General features: G+C 36.4%; 1 protein-coding gene across 2 annotated transcripts in view; it reads left to right on the forward strand.

Annotated features, from left to right (window-relative positions):
• Positions 1-19,750, forward strand: part of LOC141464996 (phosphatidylinositol-binding clathrin assembly protein-like) — a 31,140-nt gene extending 11,390 nt beyond the window's left edge. Inside the window, exons 4-22 of one of the 2 annotated variants that reach the window (XM_074148171.1) lie at positions 178-280; positions 464-557; positions 659-770; positions 1,825-1,931; positions 2,545-2,586; positions 6,516-6,601; positions 7,426-7,549; positions 8,153-8,289; positions 8,606-8,709; positions 9,550-9,696; positions 10,154-10,213; positions 10,319-10,429; positions 11,291-11,407; positions 11,526-11,556; positions 12,059-12,179; positions 14,105-14,128; positions 14,259-14,315; positions 14,639-14,746; positions 15,332-19,750. In XM_074148171.1, the coding sequence (XP_074004272.1) occupies positions 178-280; positions 464-557; positions 659-770; positions 1,825-1,931; positions 2,545-2,586; positions 6,516-6,601; positions 7,426-7,549; positions 8,153-8,289; positions 8,606-8,709; positions 9,550-9,696; positions 10,154-10,213; positions 10,319-10,429; positions 11,291-11,407; positions 11,526-11,556; positions 12,059-12,179; positions 14,105-14,128; positions 14,259-14,315; positions 14,639-14,746; positions 15,332-15,346 (1,700 nt within the window). In that variant the 3' untranslated portion in view covers positions 15,347-19,750. The remainder of the gene's footprint in view (positions 1-177; positions 281-463; positions 558-658; positions 771-1,824; positions 1,932-2,544; positions 2,587-6,515; positions 6,602-7,425; positions 7,550-8,152; positions 8,290-8,605; positions 8,710-9,549; positions 9,697-10,153; positions 10,214-10,318; positions 10,430-11,290; positions 11,408-11,525; positions 11,557-12,058; positions 12,180-14,104; positions 14,129-14,258; positions 14,316-14,638; positions 14,747-15,331) is intronic. The other variant, XM_074148173.1, reaches the window with a different exon arrangement.
• The last annotated feature ends 302 nt before the right edge of the window (positions 19,751-20,052 follow it).

The following is a 20,052-nucleotide window of genomic DNA, read 5'->3' on the forward strand; positions in this document are numbered from 1 at the left end:
AATGAATGCTTTCCTAATCTTAGCAAGCTGGGAAGAAACTGTAACATTACATCTCAAGGTGAAAAATAGTTAGGCAAATTAATATAAAGTGGGCTCATAGGAGAGCAGTTCTTGAAAAGAACTTAAAAGAAACTGTACCCCTTCAAAATGTCTAACTTACAAATGCTTAACTTCTAGGCTATGATATGTCTACCTTCATTAGACGATATAGCAGATACTTGAATGAAAAAGCACTTTCATATAGACTTGTAGCAGTTGACTTCACCAAAATGAAAAGAGGGTAAGACTGCTATTGCTTCTTTTCTTTGGACTTTCATATTAGGGGTGGGAAATACCAGTTGTTCTTGAGCTTATCATAGACTGGTGTTCCCTTTGGCCCTTTGAATCAGTATAGTGTTGTTGAAACAGCGTAATATGCTGAGGTCTCTTGGTAACTTGTAAACATGTGGCTTCTACTCTGTAGGATAGATGGAGTGATGAGAACCATGAATCCTGAAAAGCTTCTGAAAACCCTTCCAATTATACAGAACCAGCTTGATGCACTCCTTGATTTTGATGTAAGTACTTTAAGCTCAGTGTTAGGTAACACTCATTTTTGAAGTGAGAGTTTCATTATTTTATTAAATACTAATTGACTTTCTCATTGCTTTCTACACAGGCAAATCCAAATGAACTAACAAATGGTGTTATAAATGCTGCCTTTATGCTCCTCTTTAAAGATTCCATTAGACTTTTTGCAGCATACAATGAGGGGATTATTAATCTTTTAGGTATGTGATAATTTTTTTAGCTTTTGAACTTTTGTGAAAGACGCTGAGAGAACTGAGGCATATAGCTGATTTCTGACTGCAGTTTTCTAATAAATTGTCTCTGCTCCATTACCATTAAATTAAGCCTGTCTTGGTTTCAGTGGCAACTAGTATAGGCTTAAACATATGCTTCTACCTAGAAGAACACATCTTGAAACAGAAATTGAGATGAGAGGGTGACTAGTGAGACCAAAACAAAGATACCATAAATGTGCAGTGGACAACCTTTGTGATTGGACTGTAAAAGTATTAGTAAGATACTTGGTATTTTGAGTATTTAGCATAGTCACAGTATGACTGACTTCTGTTTTCCCATATAACTTTGTTCACCTTTACCTGGTACCTACATGAGTCTAGTAGATGATATGTAGAGGTTTTTGTTCAAGAGTGATAAACTCTTAGCAAAGCCTTATAATGATTATTCAAGCAAATTTCTGAGTGAAAGCATCTGAGCAGTTTCTTCTGTTAATCCATTAGTTTTTGCTCAATGAAATATCTACAAGTAGATAGGACAAAACCATAAATGAAGAACGCAGTTGATATTCCTTTTCGTAGGTCAGTTCAGTATATGTACCACTTCAGTAGCCATTCTGATGTCTTTTGAATATGGAGCCCATTTACAAATATCAAAAAATATTGACACAGGGTCTAAAAATGTAAATATCTACCAGGAGTAACTTCAAATTATAAAATAATTTGCCTCATTACCAGCTAATAAGATGAGTTCTTGCAAATATTCCCCAAAGTACCTAATTTAACAATTGCAGTGATTCACATCCATGCTGAATAAAGCTTTGCATTATATTCTAATGAAATGGGAAAAATCCATGTTTTTTTATTGACTGACTGACTACAAAGGTGTCAGGTATTCATGTAAACTTTACAATCTTTATAGCTTTGAATTATTCCTGTCTGTTCTCTCACTAAAGCTTGTCTCGAGTTAACTTTTATAATACTGTGTCAGCTTTTTGCTGAGGAGGCTGTTACCTTACAAGAGTTTTATTTGCATCCTCAGAAAGATACTTTGATATGAAGAAGAACCAGTGCAAAGAAGGCTTGGATATTTACAAAAAATTTCTAGCCAGAATGACCAAATTGTCAGAATTCCTCAAAGTAGCAGAGGTAAATAAATCTACATGTACGGAATTGATATAATTTAGCTGCCTGTACTGGTACAGTAGTCTATATTCATAACAACAGCCTTACAAACAGATTAATGTTTGCTTAACTTCACTATACAAGGAAGTATTCTACAGATTAGGTATTTTAAAGATTGTATATGCTCATTAAAATTACTTGAGATACTTGAGTATCCTTTTTATTAGCCAGACAACATAGAAAACTTTTCTGAAGTGTTGTTATAAATTTCATGAATGGTCCAAAATATATGAACTGAATGTTACAGTCTATTTGCAGTGCTCTCCTTTACTGTAACTGCTAAAAATAGAGAAGTAGTTCCAGTAAGCAATATTGGTGTTTCTAATGCTCCCAGTAAATTTTGCTGCATGAAGAAGGCTGGATGAAAAGTTAGGTTTGCTTTGAGATGCAGTTTAATGCACTTGTAATTTCTAGGGCGTGTACCTAGTGAAACTTGTACCGGTTCAGAAAGTTATGAATATCCGGTTCTAGTATGTTAGTTTCTATGTAGCATTCAGATATCACTGTTTTTTATTTTCTTTTCTACTGCATGTAGTAATGTACTTTTTCTTTTTTTTTTTTTTTTTTTGAAATCCAGCAAGTTGGAATTGATCAGGGTGACATTCCAGATCTTACTCAGGTCAGTGTACTTATCATATTGACTAACCCAATTATTTTCTTCTTTGTGTTTTTAAAGATGGGTGACTATCATAGCAATCATTCATCTCAAGAACATATTCTTTTCTATGTATTTATATATGGGAAATATGTATGGTGATTTTCCCCATGGATTACATGTACTCAGTACTTGGACTTTGCAGCTCTTAATAAGATTTTTTGATTGTTTAAAGCAATAAAACTCACAGAAAATATTCAAAAACGTCTGGTATTTATGACAGGATTCACTGGCATGTAAGCCACAAGCATCTTGCCATGCCTTGAGGAAAACCTTCCATTTCACCATAACTTAATGTCTTCCAGCACACTTAAAAGATTACAGTGAGCCAGTTCAGTTGATAATTTTTTCTTTCCCCTGAGTAGATTTGATATTTTTGTATCAGCTCTTAATGCTGGCTTCAGTATTACTCAGTAGTATGAGGGACATGCACTATACAGGTTGTGCACTGGAAAACTTAGTCTAAAAGATGGAATGCAGAAGAACTCCTTCTAGAGAGGGTAAATTGAGGGGCAGAAACTTAATCAGTGTTGTTTTAATATGGAAACAAAATTTAAACCACAAACTTCCATCGTCAGTGGTGTTCATTACTGCCTACAGTATGATTTCCATCTGAAATACATGTTTCAAAGTACAGATCTCTAATTCCTGCTCCTAGCAAATAATATTAACCCCTTTAAGAACTTCCAGGCCTTTGTGGTAGGAAAGAAATATGACTGTAACCAGCAGGGTAGGAGCAGGTGATGAGTGAAAGCAATAGTCTGATGTTTTCTATTGGTGTTTGATCTTAGCATCTTACTCTTTTGATTAGTACTGCGGCATTCAGATGGTCTGTATTATATTAATCAAATTATACTCAAGTCTGAGGTTATACTTCACTGAGTTTGTGTGCACTTGTGCAGTTAATTGGTCGTTATAAAGCTCTTCAAAGCAGGGGTGGTTTTGATTTACTGAAAACAGGGGATTTAACTTCATTTGCTGCTTTCTAGATCTGAAACTTTCAGTGAGCAAAACCCCTTGTACCTACTGTTCTCACAGAATTTTTTCTTATAGCTCAGCTATTTTGTTGTAAGTGCACTTAAACATGAAAGGTAACTCTGAACTGTGGTGGTAGACATCAGCATCCTGTGCCTTTTGGCAATTTCATTGTCACTGTTAATCATTCCACTTCCATAGAAGATTTCATGTCATTTAGTAAGAGTTGAATAATTGTACATTTATTTAGTGCCACATTAAAATAATTTCCTAAAGTTTCTTAATACCAGGCTTTCACAAAAAATTAATTTTCAGTGTGCTTATGTTTCTGAAATAAGTTCTGACATGTCTTTCGTTTCTATTCTGGTGTACCATATTTAATTTTTTTCCAAATACTTTGTTTATGTTTCTGGTGTGTATTCAGTGCTGGGATATGCATTTTTTCAGAGTTTTCTTAAGCTGTCTCTGGCAACAATGGTTTTATCTCTTTAGGGGCTTATTATTACTGCTGCTGTATAACTGTTTTTCTTCCTTGATTCTAGTGTTCACACTACTGACACTTCTGCCAGTTCCTGTAAAGAAAATATTTTCCTTTGTAGGTGCCCTGTTTCACAATGCTGTTGCTGACTTTCTGTTTATAGCTGTTGCTGTAATTCGTGAATGCAACCGGGTCATTTTCCTCTGGATGGATGTTCGTCTGTCAGATGTCTTTGGGTGGAGGAAGGGAGGCTGAGTCATAAAATACAGCTTTTCTCAAGTCACAGTGTCTCTATTAGTCCAGGCATCTATTCTGGCATAAAACTACTGAGATCTGTTCAGACCAGATTTCATCTCTGATGTTTTGTTGGATGTCTGCAGCAATGAGAAAGTTCACGGAAGTTACTGGTTTGTTGGTTTTAGGTTTTATGGTTGAGAGGGTTGTTTAAAAGGTTTTAGAAAGAGTAAGTATAGAATATGCTTTTCAAGACAAGTTTTAAAGTGGCCTTGGGAAAAAAAAAAAAAAGACTGGGAAAAGCTTTCTGGAATTAGGGTATAGCTGTCTGCTGTTAAGATTATCTATCTAGCTGGGTCATGCAATGCCTTTTGCCAACTGCTGTTCCTCCTGAAAAGTAAAAGTATGCGGGTTTTTTGGTTTGGGCTTTTTTTTTTTTGTCCCTGATATGTTTCCAGAAGGGTGTTTCAAAATGTTTCCCCTTGGGGTTTAGCTGTCCAGTTTGAATGCTGCATTTATTCATGACCAGTTATTGAGGTAACTGCACTCTTTTAGCTTACCTAGCTCTATTTATAGAAAGAAGTACCAACTCAGGCCTTAACTTTAAGACAAGCAGTTTTCTAGGATTATTCCAGTTGTTTTTCTTTGCATTTCTTGTAACTTGAATTAGCCTTCATTGAATGCGGGAAGCTAGAATTGTGCTATTTCAGAGGGGAACTTGCCAAAGCCTTCTGTGATTAATAATTTTCCTCTTTCCAGGAAATACTTTGGTCTGGCTTTTGGTACAGAAGGGCTAGCAAGAGCAAGCTTGATTTTCTTCCAAACAGTATCTATCCTATCTGTTCTACCTACTGCAAATTGGCAAGTGGTCAGAGAGGCTTAATGTCTCCAAAACCCTGCCAGATGAGGAGGGTGAAGCTGGCAAGTAGATTAAAATGTTAGAGGTCTATTGCCTTCATCTGAATCTGTAATAGGATTTATTTCACTTGTTTTATGGAGTATGGACTATGTAGTTAAAAGCCAGGAGAGAAATGGGGCTAGAATAGCAAGGCGTTGAACTCTTCCAAAAGCACCAGCCTAATTATTTTGCTTGATGGAGGCTGTTTTTATAGGGTGATTTGGAGAAATCTTACCTTCTACTAAGACTGTGTAATAAAGATGAGTTCAAATTTATTCTGAGCTTTGAAGCCGTTTCCTTTGGTATGGAAAAAATATTTCTCTAGTGGATGGCAGAAAGAAGGCAGATTATGATTGGCACTTCTTTCTTGTTTATGGTAGGAGCCAAAGCAACTCTGGTGTGTCTTAGTCCGTGTACTTTAAACTTAACGCTTTTCTGTTACCTGTCGGTTAAAATCTAGGGTACTGTATAATGTCGTGGCTGTGCTCTCAAAAGTCTCAGTAAGCTTATGAATATTGGTCACCTAGAACTCATTTAGGTGTCTGAAGTCTTAGCTGAGGTGTCTAGTTTCTGACTTCCTGCTGGATTTAAGTGGCAAGAAACATGTATTTTTTGGAATCTTCTTCATTGCTTTAGAAACAACTTTAAATATTTAAAAACTTCTCATAGTAACACTTTTCGGCAAGGGGGGGATGACGATGACCACCAGAACCCAACTGTATTTGAAGCGGTGTTGCTAATTTCTAATGACTTTGGAGGAATTGAGTTGGTTTATTGTAGTCATATGTTGAATAGCTCTTCAGTCTGCAGTAGTATTGTTGGTTGAATTTGATGGCCTTTTCCTCAAACCAAACATCCTGCTGTAGTTAAGTATATCTAATGCAAGCCTTTGGCTGTAAGTATTTGAATGGAAAGTGATTGGCTTTTTGTTGTTAGGGGGAAAGGGGATCAAAATGCAAAGACCTTATTTTGGTACTTCTGCAAGTTTAAGGAAGTACTGCTTAATCAGCTGTGACTATTGGATTAATCTCAACATAGCAAATGCTGTTGTCAAAAACAAGAATGCAACTTGCATACACAGAAGGAGACCTGCTCTGGGGGAATCCTTACTTCATGTCTCTGGTTCTCTGAAAGGAGTGGCACCACAACTGGGTAGATAGAATCCAGGTCTGCAGGATGGCAGTAAAACCCAAAGGCACATTTGATGTGTGAGGTTTTGTTTGCTTTTAGTAGATGAGGAAACTAATCTGTGTACTAAACAATGATGTGTTGTCTAGAAGCAGTGTTTTATAAATACTTTAACTTTAGGCACCCAGCAGCTTGCTTGAAGCACTGGAACAGCATTTGGCTTCTGTGGAGGGAAAGAAAACAAAAGAAGTCTCCGCTGCCAGCAGGTGAGCACCCAATGAATTACGATTCCCATACTTAGGATCTGTCCTCTTCATACTAAGAATTTTCAGGATTCAGCCATTTGATGTTCTCTTTGGAATTTTATTCATGTCCAAATAGATCTTCCTAGAAGTATAAATGAAGTGTCTGGTGATTAATAGTCTGACAGCTTAGTCACATTTAAAATCTAAGTATGTCTCCTTGTATCTCTGACAGACTTCTTATGCTCTAATAAACCACTGAGCTGAGACCTAGTATGTTACTGTTTTTAGCTTTTACTTGTTTGAAGTCCTTTGGCTTCTAAGACTTCGAAAGTATTTGGGTTTTGATGCTTTTTAACCAAGATAGCATGTTATTTAGCTTTATTGTCAATTATCTACCTCTCAGAACATGAATTTATCTTAAGATGCTTATAGAAGTTCATCAGTCCCTCCTCAGAACAGCCTAAAAAGTATACTCTATAGGGAATAACTTCTGTGCTTTGTTTACCATGATATATATTGTATATACAAATAGCTTTCTGTGCCTTTGGCTGCTTGAATGGATTAGAATTCCAGTCTAGTCTATATGACCTGAAAGAGAAAAGATAACTGGTATGTTCTGTGCTTTCTATTTCCTGCCTGCTGAAACTTGAGAGCGTAATCCGGTGCTGCTTTTTCACCAAACTCCCTTGTTATTGGAGTGTCTACTTTTCTGTACTAGAGAGTAAGGGCTGGAGTGGAGGGGAAATGACACACAACTAGATAAAGCACTTGATGATTAAAATATAAGTGATGTACACCTGACTGTTTTTTCTTAATAGAACTCTTTAAATTATTACTGTTTTTAGAGCCAGTGCCCTATCCAGTGCTGTTTCCACACTTGCCAATACAGGAATGTCATTTAGCAGGATGGATGAGAAAGAAAAACAGCAGGCATTGGAGGAAGAACAAGCTAGACTGCAGGCACTTAAGGTACTATATATTTTTTTTTTACAAAGTTGTATTCTGAGATTTTTTTTTAAACTGGATACAGGTGAAAACTAAGATTGGCTTAAAATCTTGGTGGGGGAACTCTCATCTTAAGAGAGGCCAAGGTGTGAGCCTGTAGGATGCAGGTGTGATCCTACGTGGCTGCCAATATGTGGTGACCCTTTTATCAGGAGTATGACTTGAATAGCAGACAGCTAATATAAATCATTTACGTACGTTCTTACAAGAGATCGTTATTTATCTTAAAGATTTGTAAAATGAGTCTACAACAATTCTAGGTTACCTCTCAGCAGCCAAACATACAGCATTGCTACTGTAAGACTGACTATTGGTAGGAGGGAATTATTTTTGCCCATGATGTATGGAATATGGCTTTAGTGCGACTTGATTTTTAAAGGCTTGGTTAAAACAAATACTCCTATCTCCAATTTCAATCATCTTTTTGTTTTCAGGACTTTACAGAAGAACAACTGATTTAATTAAGAAGATGATAAAAATTTCTTCTTGGACAAGGTCTTGGGGACCTTCATGAAGGGTTAATAAATTAAGAAAACTAAAATACCAACTGTTTATCTCATCTTTCAGGAGCAGCGATTAAGAGAGATTTCTGTAGTATCGAATTCCACTTCCACATCAGCATCCCCAAGCACCTTATCAGGAAAAAGTGTGAATACCACTGCAGCTGCTGACCTCTTTGCAGTACCAGCACCCACAACAAATAGGTGAGAGATACTTTGCTTTCTGAAGCAAACAAATTACTGCATTGGCCTATAGCTCCACAATTGGCTGCAAAGCACTGATCCTAGTTACTTCTCAAATACTTTTCAAGAATAACCTTTTGCTCATGATTTCCTGGTGTATTCATGGGAATTTCGGTATTAATCAGTAAGTGCTTAATTACTAGTCTTGTTTTATATCACTGTTATTGATGGGCTACTAGCAGAAAAGAGGAAAGTGAGATTGGTATGAGTGCTTGTATAACACAGGAATACAATGCCTAGTATGTATCTTCATGTTTCTCTCTCTTCTCTTATTCAGCATGCCCAACCTTTCTAGTGATCTTTTTGATCTTCAGCCTGCATTTGTTCCAACTGTGCAGAGTACCCCAGCTATATCAACATCAGCAAGCAGTGCTTGGGGAGGTGAGCTGATATGATTTGACTGTCTAAATGATGGGTGAATTCATACTTAATTGAATCTACATCTTAAATCTTAATTACTTTGCATCCAAATGTTTCTGTCCTTGACAGAATATTAAGTCATCTGAAAGCTCTGGTAAACTGTTACAGGAACCTTACTTTTTTTTTTTAACACATCAGTAGTGTCAATGTGCAGTAGGTGGAATGAAGGAGCTATTCGATAAAGGGAACAGGTAGAAGAAATGTAACTAAAAATCGAAGTTTAAAAATGCTGGGAAATAAAAGCTAAGCAAATGTAATGGAGTATTATTTCCATTCCATTAAGTAGTATTTAATATACTTTTCATTTAAAAGGTGTTGGTGACTTCAAGTCCTTATAACAAAGCTGTCGTTCCCAGTTTCTTGGGTACAGCATTCTCTGTACCCTTTTTTCATCCCTCCGAAAAATAATCAGGATAAATGTCAAAGAAATGTTTTAAATGCTAAAATAAGGCAATGGTAACACCATTGTAAGTGTTGGTATTTTAATAGGTGGAATTGATATCCTTATGTGGTATTTAAAAGGTATATTCTTGAAGCCAAAAACATAGTATCTAACTTTTTTGGTTGATAAATGTTCTATCATTTCCCCCTCCCACCCAATGGCAATACTAGAACTATTTTCCCTAAATAGAGATGTTACTATTTTGATCTGAAACTAAGAATTTGTATCTTTAATGGGCTGACAGTGGAATACTTACAGTTTGACTTTGTCTAGAGTTTCTCATATGCAATCATTTCAGTCTGTTTTTCTTTTCCATTGTCTGTACTCTATATTCTTTCCTTCACTTCTGCATCTGAAAGGTCCTTTCTCGTCCTCAAATGGTTGTGTTGGTTCTCCACCTCATCTGGACATCTTTGACATGAAGCCAGTTGAAGAAGCTGTAAAATCTACCACCCCTTTCATCAATTCTGCTTTTTCCTCCAAACAAACAGTGGAACTGTTTAGTGGTAAAAAAACAAACAAAACCCATGTAACTTCATTGCAACTTGACATAGTAATGCTAATAAACTGGGCCATATAATCTTTTTGTGGTTTGGACCAGTCTTCACTTTTCATTAACAAGTAAAAATGGTACATTAATTCCAGATGTAGTAAATTATGTTTCCTTAAAGTTTTATTTCTACATTTGAAACAACGCATTGTTTTGTTCAGCTTGCCCAACCTAGGCATCCAAAGACTTGAAATGTTGCTGGAATTTTTGCTGATTTCTTTCAAACTGCTACCTCCTTTCTCTTTTGTAATGGGGAATGCAGGAGTTACTTGAGCTTTTTAAATTTGCTAAATAAAAAAAAAAATCCCTTTTTATTACTAAATATCTTAATTTTTAACTGCAGACTTAATTTTGGGGTCCCCACTTCCTTTTTGTCTTTTAAACTTACCTTATTTTCTTCTCTTTTTACAAAGATGACTTTAGTGGTCATAAACCTACATACGCTTCTGTGTATCATCCTCTGACTGTTGATGGTAATTTGTTTTTATTTTTTTAAAAAACCCAACTTTCTGCTTTCACTGTAATGAGTGATACTACTCTATGGGTGTATTTGATTGCTCTAAACTTTTTTTTTTCAGGTTTTCCTCTTCATTCAGCTTCTCCAAGTACCACCTCTTCAACAATTAATGTGGACTTTGATGCTGTTTTTGGAGGAAAATCTACAGCACCAGAGTATAGGACTACAAGTGGTAAAAACTAGTTTATGACTAATTTACACCCTACAGGCAACAGTTGCTTAACAATTTAGTGTAATTGCTATTGCAGTTCAAAATTTAATAACTTAATACATCTGCAAGCTGATTATAGGGCTGATAAAATAAGAGGCAATCAGTTCAATTGTAGTGATTTGTTTTAAAATTAGCTTTAACTAATAATGGTTTCCTCTCTTTTTGGGGAATGAACTTCGAACATGGCCTGCTGGATGTCTCTTAACGGGTAAGTGTACGTTAATCTGTTTTCAGTGCTTATGACTTCAGTGTGTTCTCTTGATATGTGATAATTCCCTCTGACTTTCCTGAGAGGTGTTGTACTTAGGAAAATGCAAAACTAGTTGTGTGTGTGTTGCTTGAAGACCAGCCAAGTTACAATCTTTCTCTTGGTACTATTTTGCTATATATTCCAAGTCCTTATGAACATATAGCAAAGGAACTCTTCTGTACATTCAGGGTACTAGCAGTATTCTGAAATTATTGCTGTATTGTGTTACCAGAACACTTTGAAACTTTAACAGCCTTCTTTCTTCTTCAGCTTTAGGGGAGATTCATCTTAATTTTAAAATACCATCAGTTACTTCTGAAGTAAATTTAAAGATTCTACTGGATTAGAAGCTAGAATATAGTATTTCATAAAGAAATAAGGCTTAGACAGAAGCATACATTACCCCTTTAAACACTTCCAGCATGTTGAACCTCCACATAGAACATGAAGTAGATTGAGTATTTATATAAAGGAAATATTTCTCTGGCTTATGGATGTCTCTTATTAAATGCAGTGTAACTGTTTTGTTAACAGTTGCTTTTATGTTTTTTGTTTAGCTTTTAATTTTCTAGATGATGTATTGCAACCCACAGTACCACCACAAAGTCAAAGAGCCACTTTAGCCAACCAGCAAAGTGGAAAAATTTTGGCAAATGACCTTGATTCTTCACTTGCTAATCTAGTGGGAAGTAAGTGTGAAGCTTTCAAATTTAACTTTCCCGTTTTGTCACTGAAAACAAACCAAGCTTTTTTTTTCCCCCCAAATTAAAAATACTTAGGGATTTTGTGTGTTTCTCTTCCCCACAGATCTTGGCTTTGGAGGAACTCCATCCAAAAAGTAAGTGCATATATGAACTTATGATATGCTTACATGACTATTCGGTAGTCTCTGGCACAGTTGACCAGCACTAACATGGCAAGAGTCTCAACTCTTGAGAGTAATCTGGTACCAAGTACAGCTCTGAAACTGAGTTTGTGGTCAGTCACCATAATGTGGTCAACCTTAACTTTTTGGAAGTAATTCACTTTAGTTTTGCAATTGCTGTATTTTTACTAAAGTATTTTTATGAAGCACCATAAAATATCTTGCAGTTACATAAAAGTCCAGTTAATCATTATGCTGTACAGTGCAGTAGTGATAGCTTACTTTTCACACAGAACCTCCAGATTTCATATTTACTGGAACAGAGATAGATAAGTAGTTATTGAAATTCTGAGTGTTTCTTCCACCCATAGATTTCAGCTGTGTACATGTATTAAGGCATGTTTTAGTTTTCCATTATGTTGTTGTTACTCTAGCTGTTGACTCTGTGAAAACTAATACCACAGTTTCATTTTAGATCAGATATGCAGTGGACCCAGCCTACAGAGAAAAAACTTACTGGTGGAACAAACTGGCAAGCAAAAACAAGCACATCGACCACATGGAACCCTACTCCCTTACCCACTATTCCACATATGGTAATTTCTGTACTATTGAAATCACACTTCCTTCTAGTAAATGCTACTTCCCTGTTTGAATTAACAAGTATAGCAAAGGCCATTTGGGACAATACTGGGGGCTGAGGGGAATGAGGTAGAGATTTTATGTACTTTTATTTTCCTTCACTGTAGAACTTGTCCATTAAAGACTTAATTAGGCTTTCACTTGAGAAATAGCTCAGTCTGTAAGTTCTTTTTGATTGAAACAAATGACCCCAACACAGAACACTTCTGATGCGCATGTTTGAGATGCTCCTGCCCACCTCCCACGTGCACGAATATGCACCTTTGAGAATCTGAAGAATTTGTTTTAAGGGGAAAAACTGCTGTTCTTTCCAGTTTTTGCTCCATTTTCGATTTTGTCACCTGAAACACTGCTGCAGCCCCTGCAAGGCATTGTAGTTATCAGGTCAAGCAGCACTTTGGACTTTTGATAATGGTCAACGGCAAATTTGTATTTTTAACATAGTATAAAATACTAAGTGGAAGTTTTATAGTTATTTAAATGAATAATTCTCACTTCCTGGAGGAATATTTGTAGGCAACTGACTTCTTCCTATGCTTTTAAGAGCATTCATACATACATTCTTCTATTCATACATACTCATACAAATACAAACCACTTGTGAAATACAGCTGCCTTAGAAATAGGATGGTCACCTCAGTTATATGTACAACGAGGGTAATTGCCACATTTGCTATGGATTTTGGACTGCTGTCTGACTTTATTTTCCAATAAGAATAGCTTTGCCTGTAATGCCTATTTTCCTCATCTTACATGAGTATGCTTATTCAAAATTATCAAAGTTGAATAGAATATTAAATCCAGTATTGGACTCAAAAGTCAAACTCAAATTCAGGTGAGAAGATGTCTCAGGTGTATAGCACTTCTATGTGAGACTTCTGAGAATCTTTTTCTTGCCTTTTGGTGCTCTAGAACATGCTATGTTGGAGTGCAAATGCATTCTTACTTTTGAAAGATAGAGGGCACTTCAGCACACATTGATCACTCTGGATTAGGGTTGTGTGTTTTTATTTTGTGTGCTCATGTTTAATGTTTTCTGGTCTAAGCATGTCAGTGCTTTATGCTGGGTATCTACTCACTCATCTGCTTGGAATTCCAACAACTAACGATACAAAGAACTAGCTCAGATATGAGCATCTTTAAAATCAGTGCCCCAGTATTGGAAAGGTCTCACTGTTTTGGCTTGGTCTGTGGCGTCCAGAGTACTAACCCTCCAGTTCATGTCTTCATACCCTTTCATAGGGAAGTGTTTTAACTAGAACTCCATTTTTAGTATAATTAGCACTACTTAACAATGCATGGCAGTATGAAGTGCATGCATCACTGTGCCTGTGAGCCATAACCTGACATAAATTATTACCGGCTTAAGAAGATCTTCATTTTTCTTCTTTCCTTTTGTAATATGTTGCAGACATCAGAAATTAAGTATGTGAGCAACACTTATCAGACTAAACATTTGTTGCTATTTGTTTCTTAAGCTGAATGGTCACTGGCTTCCTTTTTTTTTTTTCTATGCCCTTCCCGCACATAATGGGAGGAAGGAGGAATACTGCATGACATGCCCTCTAAAAGCTTCTCATGCAAATGCTTGTGCAAGCAATAAATTCAAATCTGGCTAGATTTAGTAAAATTTTAATTTTTGCTCTAAGTCCTCTTTGGTGATAGCGTTCCAGGCAGGGAGTCTATCCAAGTTACCAGACGTAGTTACTGATGTTGCTGTCCTTGCTGCTCTTTTTCCTCCCTCTAATTGTTTTAAGAAATGAGTTGAGCGTAGTTACAGACAGTTATGGTACTGGACTTGAATCCATCCCTTGGTTAGAATTTCCAGTTCTAATACCTCTTAAATAACATTCTGTCCTTACTCCTTTTGCTGTGCCAGAATGGAATACACTATCCTGGATATGTAAGTCTATTTCTTGTAAATACGTTGGTTATTTTAAGTATTGAAAAATATGTATTTTTCAAAGTTTTATACATATATTACTAGTATGCATGAGCTTATCTAAAATACACTCTAATTTTCTTGATTGAAGGTACCTGCTCCTATCACATACCCATTGACCACACCTCAAGTGCCTATATATGGAATGGTAAGAAATGTGATTGTCTTGTATTCCTGAAAAAACTGTTTCCTCCTTGGATTTCATGGCAGGCATTATTGTGCTCAAATCGTCCTGCAACTTACATGTATTGTTTCATAAGGTCAATAGTGTGTGAAATGTGATAGCTTTTTAACACTGTGCATTGGAAGGGATTGCTCTAAATTTTTATACAGCAAGTTTTTTAAAAGGTTTGGCTTTATTACGTGTGTGTGTCTATACGCTTCTTTTCTACTATACGTCTTTTTGCATTGTAGTATCTTCTAGAATTAGTTTGTTTCATATACCTGTTTTTTTTGTTGTTTTTCTAACAGGTACCTCCTCAGATTGGAGCTGCTCCTTTGATGGCACCCCAGTCAATGATGTACACGCAGCCTGCTCTAAGGCCAACAAATCCTTTTGCACCTGTTTCTGAAACTCAGGTGAACAGTTTTCTTTAATCTTGAGATCACATTGGAACTTCAGTCTTGGTAAAAGCAACCGAATGTTTCTTGAAGGGCTACTAATGTATTTCTGCATTTGAAAGTGAGGGGGTCCTCACTCAAGGGCAACAGCTTTTGCAGATGAGGAAGCAAATGTAGGTGCTGAGACCATGCAAATGTGGGAAGCAAGGAAGAAAGGACAAATGAGAGCTGTAGTGGGTGGCTTCTTACTGTGTCATTATTAAGAGAATGGAAGTGTTGAAGATACATAGAATTTAGACTTCCCATGACATCAGCTGGATACTTGGTTCAGTTATGCTGAGCAGGGCAGTGTGAAAGCTTTCTGAAGGATCAGGTGGTGGGGAAGTGAAAAAGGCATGGACAGGAGATCATTCAAGTTGAAGAAAAAGTGTATTCCTGTTGTCCAAATATGTTGGTCTTAATGTTCTTCAGTGATTTTCAAAGTGCCAAAACCTGTAGTCTTAACTTGCAAGTAACAAGGCAGTTGAATAGATTCAGGATTCTAAAACACTGAGAAACCATGTGTTATTTAGGTGACATTAATATGTAATCTCTATTTCACAGATACAGTTTATGTAGAGCCGCCAAAGCAGCAAGATGTGAGAACAACCAAATACTGGTAAAAAAAAGACAAGACTGAATTTCAGTCTTTCCATGATGTATTCCTGAACAGGGCAACTGTTTTTTTCCCTGTATAATACAATATTATTTTGAATTGCAATGCTTTAGTGATTCTTGTTTATAACAGTCACTGCAGTGTGAAATCATGTTTGTTCACCGAATATTTTTTTTTTTAAACTGCTCAGCAGAAAACTATTTTATTGAGGTTGACTCAGAAGGTGCAAGCTGGATTATTATCTTCAAAGTTGAGAAGAGGGGCTACATGATCACTCTACAACCTTATTCATCAGTGGATTACCTTAGAAAGTTAACTGAGGATGTCAAAGCTATTTATTTTCTCCATAAATTCTGTGGCTGTTGTAACCAAGACACAACACAAATGAAGTTGAGCAATAAAATTTTTGTGCTCTAATAAGTACTCTGATAGAGCAATGCTTGCGTTATCATAAGGCCAATATGTGAAATCAGACAGCTTTTTCACATTAGAATAGCTTATAGTAATTTGCAAACTTTATAATGTGAGTTTGAAATGCTGTGAATCAACAAGATATATACATATTACATATATATATAGTAAAAATAATAAATTGCTCCATTGGTATGTCAGTGTTACGTGGCTGGTTGAAAGAGCCAGGCTCTGATATGGGCTGAAAGTCTGAGATGGAGTAGGGGAAATGGGTGCGTTACAGAACAGCATGCGCAGCCTCGGACAGGTGACAGCACCTGTGTTCCATCCAGTACCTGCTCTGCAGGTGGCATCTTCCACAGCTGGAGTAAGAGAAGCTCTGGGAGCCAGGGAATGTGGGTGTCCCCAGTAGCAGCAACTGGGAGCAATCTGAAATTGTTGTTGCTAACTGCAAAAGAGGCAAGAGATCCATTTTCTTTTAAAAGTCCATTAGGTCAAAAGAAGCAAACCTCGCAATAGTGCTGACACTTGGGAACTGGCAGTTATATTGAAATTATCCAGCTGTAGAGAATAGCTTGTGCTGCTTTTCTGAAATAAGAATCTAGTTGTAAACCATATAAAAGTAACTTTTAAATGTGTAAATACGTGCAAACTTTTAGATAATCCTTTCTTCAATGCTGCAGTAATCTTTTTTTCTTCTGTAGTAATTTCAAGGTAAAAATGCTGTGTTAAGAAATCCAGACTCTTTTTGAGAGGAAAATCTTTTAAATCAACTGATTTATGAAGTATGCTAATCATGAAGGGTCAGATGTGTACAGATTCCTGGCACATCTTTTATATTTAACAATCTTCCTCCAAAACTGAAATCGGCTATGAAAATGCCTTATCTTGTATTTTTCAATGTCTGATAAAACGTGATAGCATTAAAAAAAAAAAGGAGTTAACAAGTAAATGGAATTGGCAGCAACCTTTCTTCCAGAAGTTTTGTGGCAGAATACGATGAAAAGCTCTCCTGTAAAATGACTTCTACTTATAATTAATATTAAAGCGGAGTTTTCAAAAAACGAATAGTTTTCTATTGTTACAATAAGTAGACTTCCAGAATAGCATGTCTTTTATCTTTTTGGGGAGTCTATAATTACAGAGATATCTGACTCTCATTATAAATCCAAATAGGCCTGAGAATCTTGTCAAACTGTCCTGTAGAGAACTTCTAAAATATAGCACTTCCCTCCATGGTGGGAACAAGCCTTCTCTCTTTCTCAATGCTTAATTCTCTCCAAAGAATGTGAAAGTAGTATTTCTTGAACCCTATGGAAATATTTTAGTCAAGTGAAACAAATAAAAAAAAAAAAAAAAAAAACCAAAAACAACAAACCAACCCTTGGAATCTGTAACCACTAACTTCCTGGGAAGCTCCCTCCTTGCAGAAATTTAAAACTCAGAGTTTCTGAATGTGTATTGATTTTTAAAAGAATTTGGACCAATATATAGTAATTAAGTGCTCAAATTTGAATTACAAAGGGCTTCAAGCTTTAATCCACCTTTATTGGGTTGAACAATTGTACAGTTTTAAGCCAATGAGTTCTTCAGTGCCTATAGTTACCCTCCACCTGATGAAGGAATAGGTGCCACTTAGAACGGGTCATTGTGTTGAGGGGATTGTTTATTTAAGAAATAGTGAATTCCTTTGGTTTAGTCAGCATTGAAAAGTCTTGAGTTCAAGCTAGACCAGTACGTGTAGTAATAAATGTCTGGGCATTAATGACAGAGCTGAGAGAGCTACAGTCAGGCAGCTTCCAGCACTGTAAGCTGTTAGGTCTTTCTCATACAGAGTTGTGTAAGTAATAATCCATTATTTTAATAAAATATGCAAATAAATGCCTGGCAAACAGTATATATTTGTTATAACTTTGTTGCAGAGCATTCTGAATATCTGGAATGTACTTCGCTTAGAAATGGATTTAGTACTTAGTATAGCTTGCACTACTTCTGATTTGCTCTGGATTTTTTAATGGTTCTTTGGTATGCTTTCTTGTAGCAAAGCTGTCTGATACCAATTTATTTAGTGTTATAAAGGAGAAACAGCCACAAAGTACATCCCAAAAATGTTATAAGCTACCTTCTTTTTAGTCTTGTTCAGAATATTTCATACATTAAAACATGGCTTTCAGATTTATCCTTATGAAGAAAAGATTGCTTTACGCACTTCTCTGCACAGAAGTGCACAGGATTCCTTTTTGCCAACCTTTTCCTTGTGCACGTACTGGAACGCATAACACGGCAGAGCACTGTGTTTTAAGTAAAATAGTTCATACATTAGAAGTAAAAAAAAAACCAGGACTTAAGATGCTGTCAAGGCTGTTATGGCTCAGAACTTTTTCTCCAGAAAAACACTTTGAAGACAAAGGTTGTTGTTGAGGGTAACTGTAACAGCCTGCGGGAGTTGCAAATAGTGGTTGCAATGAGTAAAACACTGAAGAGATGTATATAAATGTGACTTTCCCTTTTGTTTCCTTCCAACTCGTTTGGTCAGAATCCCGTTCTGAATACTTCAGAAAGCAGACAGCTGAGATGTCACTCCATGTTTGTTTGAACAAGGAGGAGGACTTGAAGCATGCTGTGCGCTTTGTGTTATTGTACCTTAGTGGGTCATTCAAGCCTGACTGTTGGGACTTTGTGCTGCTACAGGGAGGCTGTCCTTCATGGGATATACCGTAAGATAACTTCTGGGGGAATTCGGAAAGGTTGATTGTGTTAGGCCTGTTAGACTTGAAAGTGTACCTCTTCTTAAATAACTGGGGTTTTCTAACGTTCTCTAGATACAGTTTGACTTTGCCTCCAAGAAGTTACTGATTTTTTTTTTTATTTTAATTTTGGACATGTACTAGAGAAATCTCAGTTCTGTGCATATAGTGGTGGAATACTTGTAGGTAAAAATAACAAATGGATTTTTTTTTTAAACAAAACGCAAAAAAACCCCAACAACAAAAAAACCTGACTACAAGATTTGAATACAGGGTGTATCCCCATCTGGGTTTTTTGATGTGTGGCAGGGAGGGTGGGGTTACAATTAGAATAGTATGCACTGTGGATCGGTGCTTAATTTGTACATAAAAAGGAAAACTTTGTTTTGGGTAGTTTGTATTGTAAGGACATTTAAAGGCACTGTGTATCAGTCATTTATTTCCATTTAAAAGATTATATTTTTGAGCAATGGAAATTGTACATGTTCTCATTTATACATTACTGATAGCTAGGAATATAGAAAACCTGTTGCTATTACTCTGAAGATGTATCTGACTTGTCATTGGTATATAACATCACTGCATCACTACTTTATGCAGGTTCTCATGCTCATTTATTTAAAGAGATTATAGTAACTGGTAGAGTTACAACAGGAATTGTAACATCAGATCTTTCAGTTGTATCTCAAATGTGTAATCCTTGTGATTGAGTTTAATTCTTTACCAAATGTTTGGCTGGAATTTCATCTTGGAGCAATGACAAAATAGGTGCTGGAACAGATTTCCCTCATTCCAACCCACACTTTATTTATTTAATAGGTCTCGTTTTGTATGTTATGCTTTTCCCCATAACAGGTTTGTGCCTTTTATTGGATATTTATTTAAAAGGAGCTACTATAGTTTAGGTGGTTCAGGCTTTTTTTTCAGATGTATTCTTGTACAGCTGTTCCTTTACATGAATTCCTTCATTTTATAAGAATACAGAATGTGTGGAAAATACACTAGCCACAAACTGGAAAAAAATTTTGAGGGTTTATGTTCTACGAATTAATTTTTTTAAAAAGAAGCCTAAGCACAAGACTGGCTGTGTTGATATTTTAATTGTGGAACTTCACAATTTGTTAATACACAAACTGTTTGTTTTTTAAAAACTGCTCATATCCAATTATTTGATGAAACAATTTTGGAAAAAAAAGAATAAACTTTGGCAGATGCAAAGAGTGTGTGTGTGTGATCATTCCGTAACCTTTCTCAAGCTTAAGGCTTTCTCCACTAGTGACAAGCTGCTGCTGAATGAGGAGGGTTACCCATCTGCACTTACATTTAATGAGGTGTGATGCCTCACTCAAATTACCAGTGTTGCTTCCCGTGACAAGTTCTGCTCTGCTTCAGTGTCCCCTTGGGAGGCAGTGACAGGTTCTCCTGTGCTGGGCCACTGGACTCGATTGAGGGGGCAACAGAGGGGGGGCGACACCGACTTGCTGGTGTCACACAGGGGCCTGGGTTAACCA

Source organism: Numenius arquata, chromosome 5 (assembly GCF_964106895.1).
Source record: "Numenius arquata chromosome 5, bNumArq3.hap1.1, whole genome shotgun sequence".
Taxonomy (NCBI): Eukaryota; Metazoa; Chordata; class Aves; order Charadriiformes; family Scolopacidae; genus Numenius; species Numenius arquata.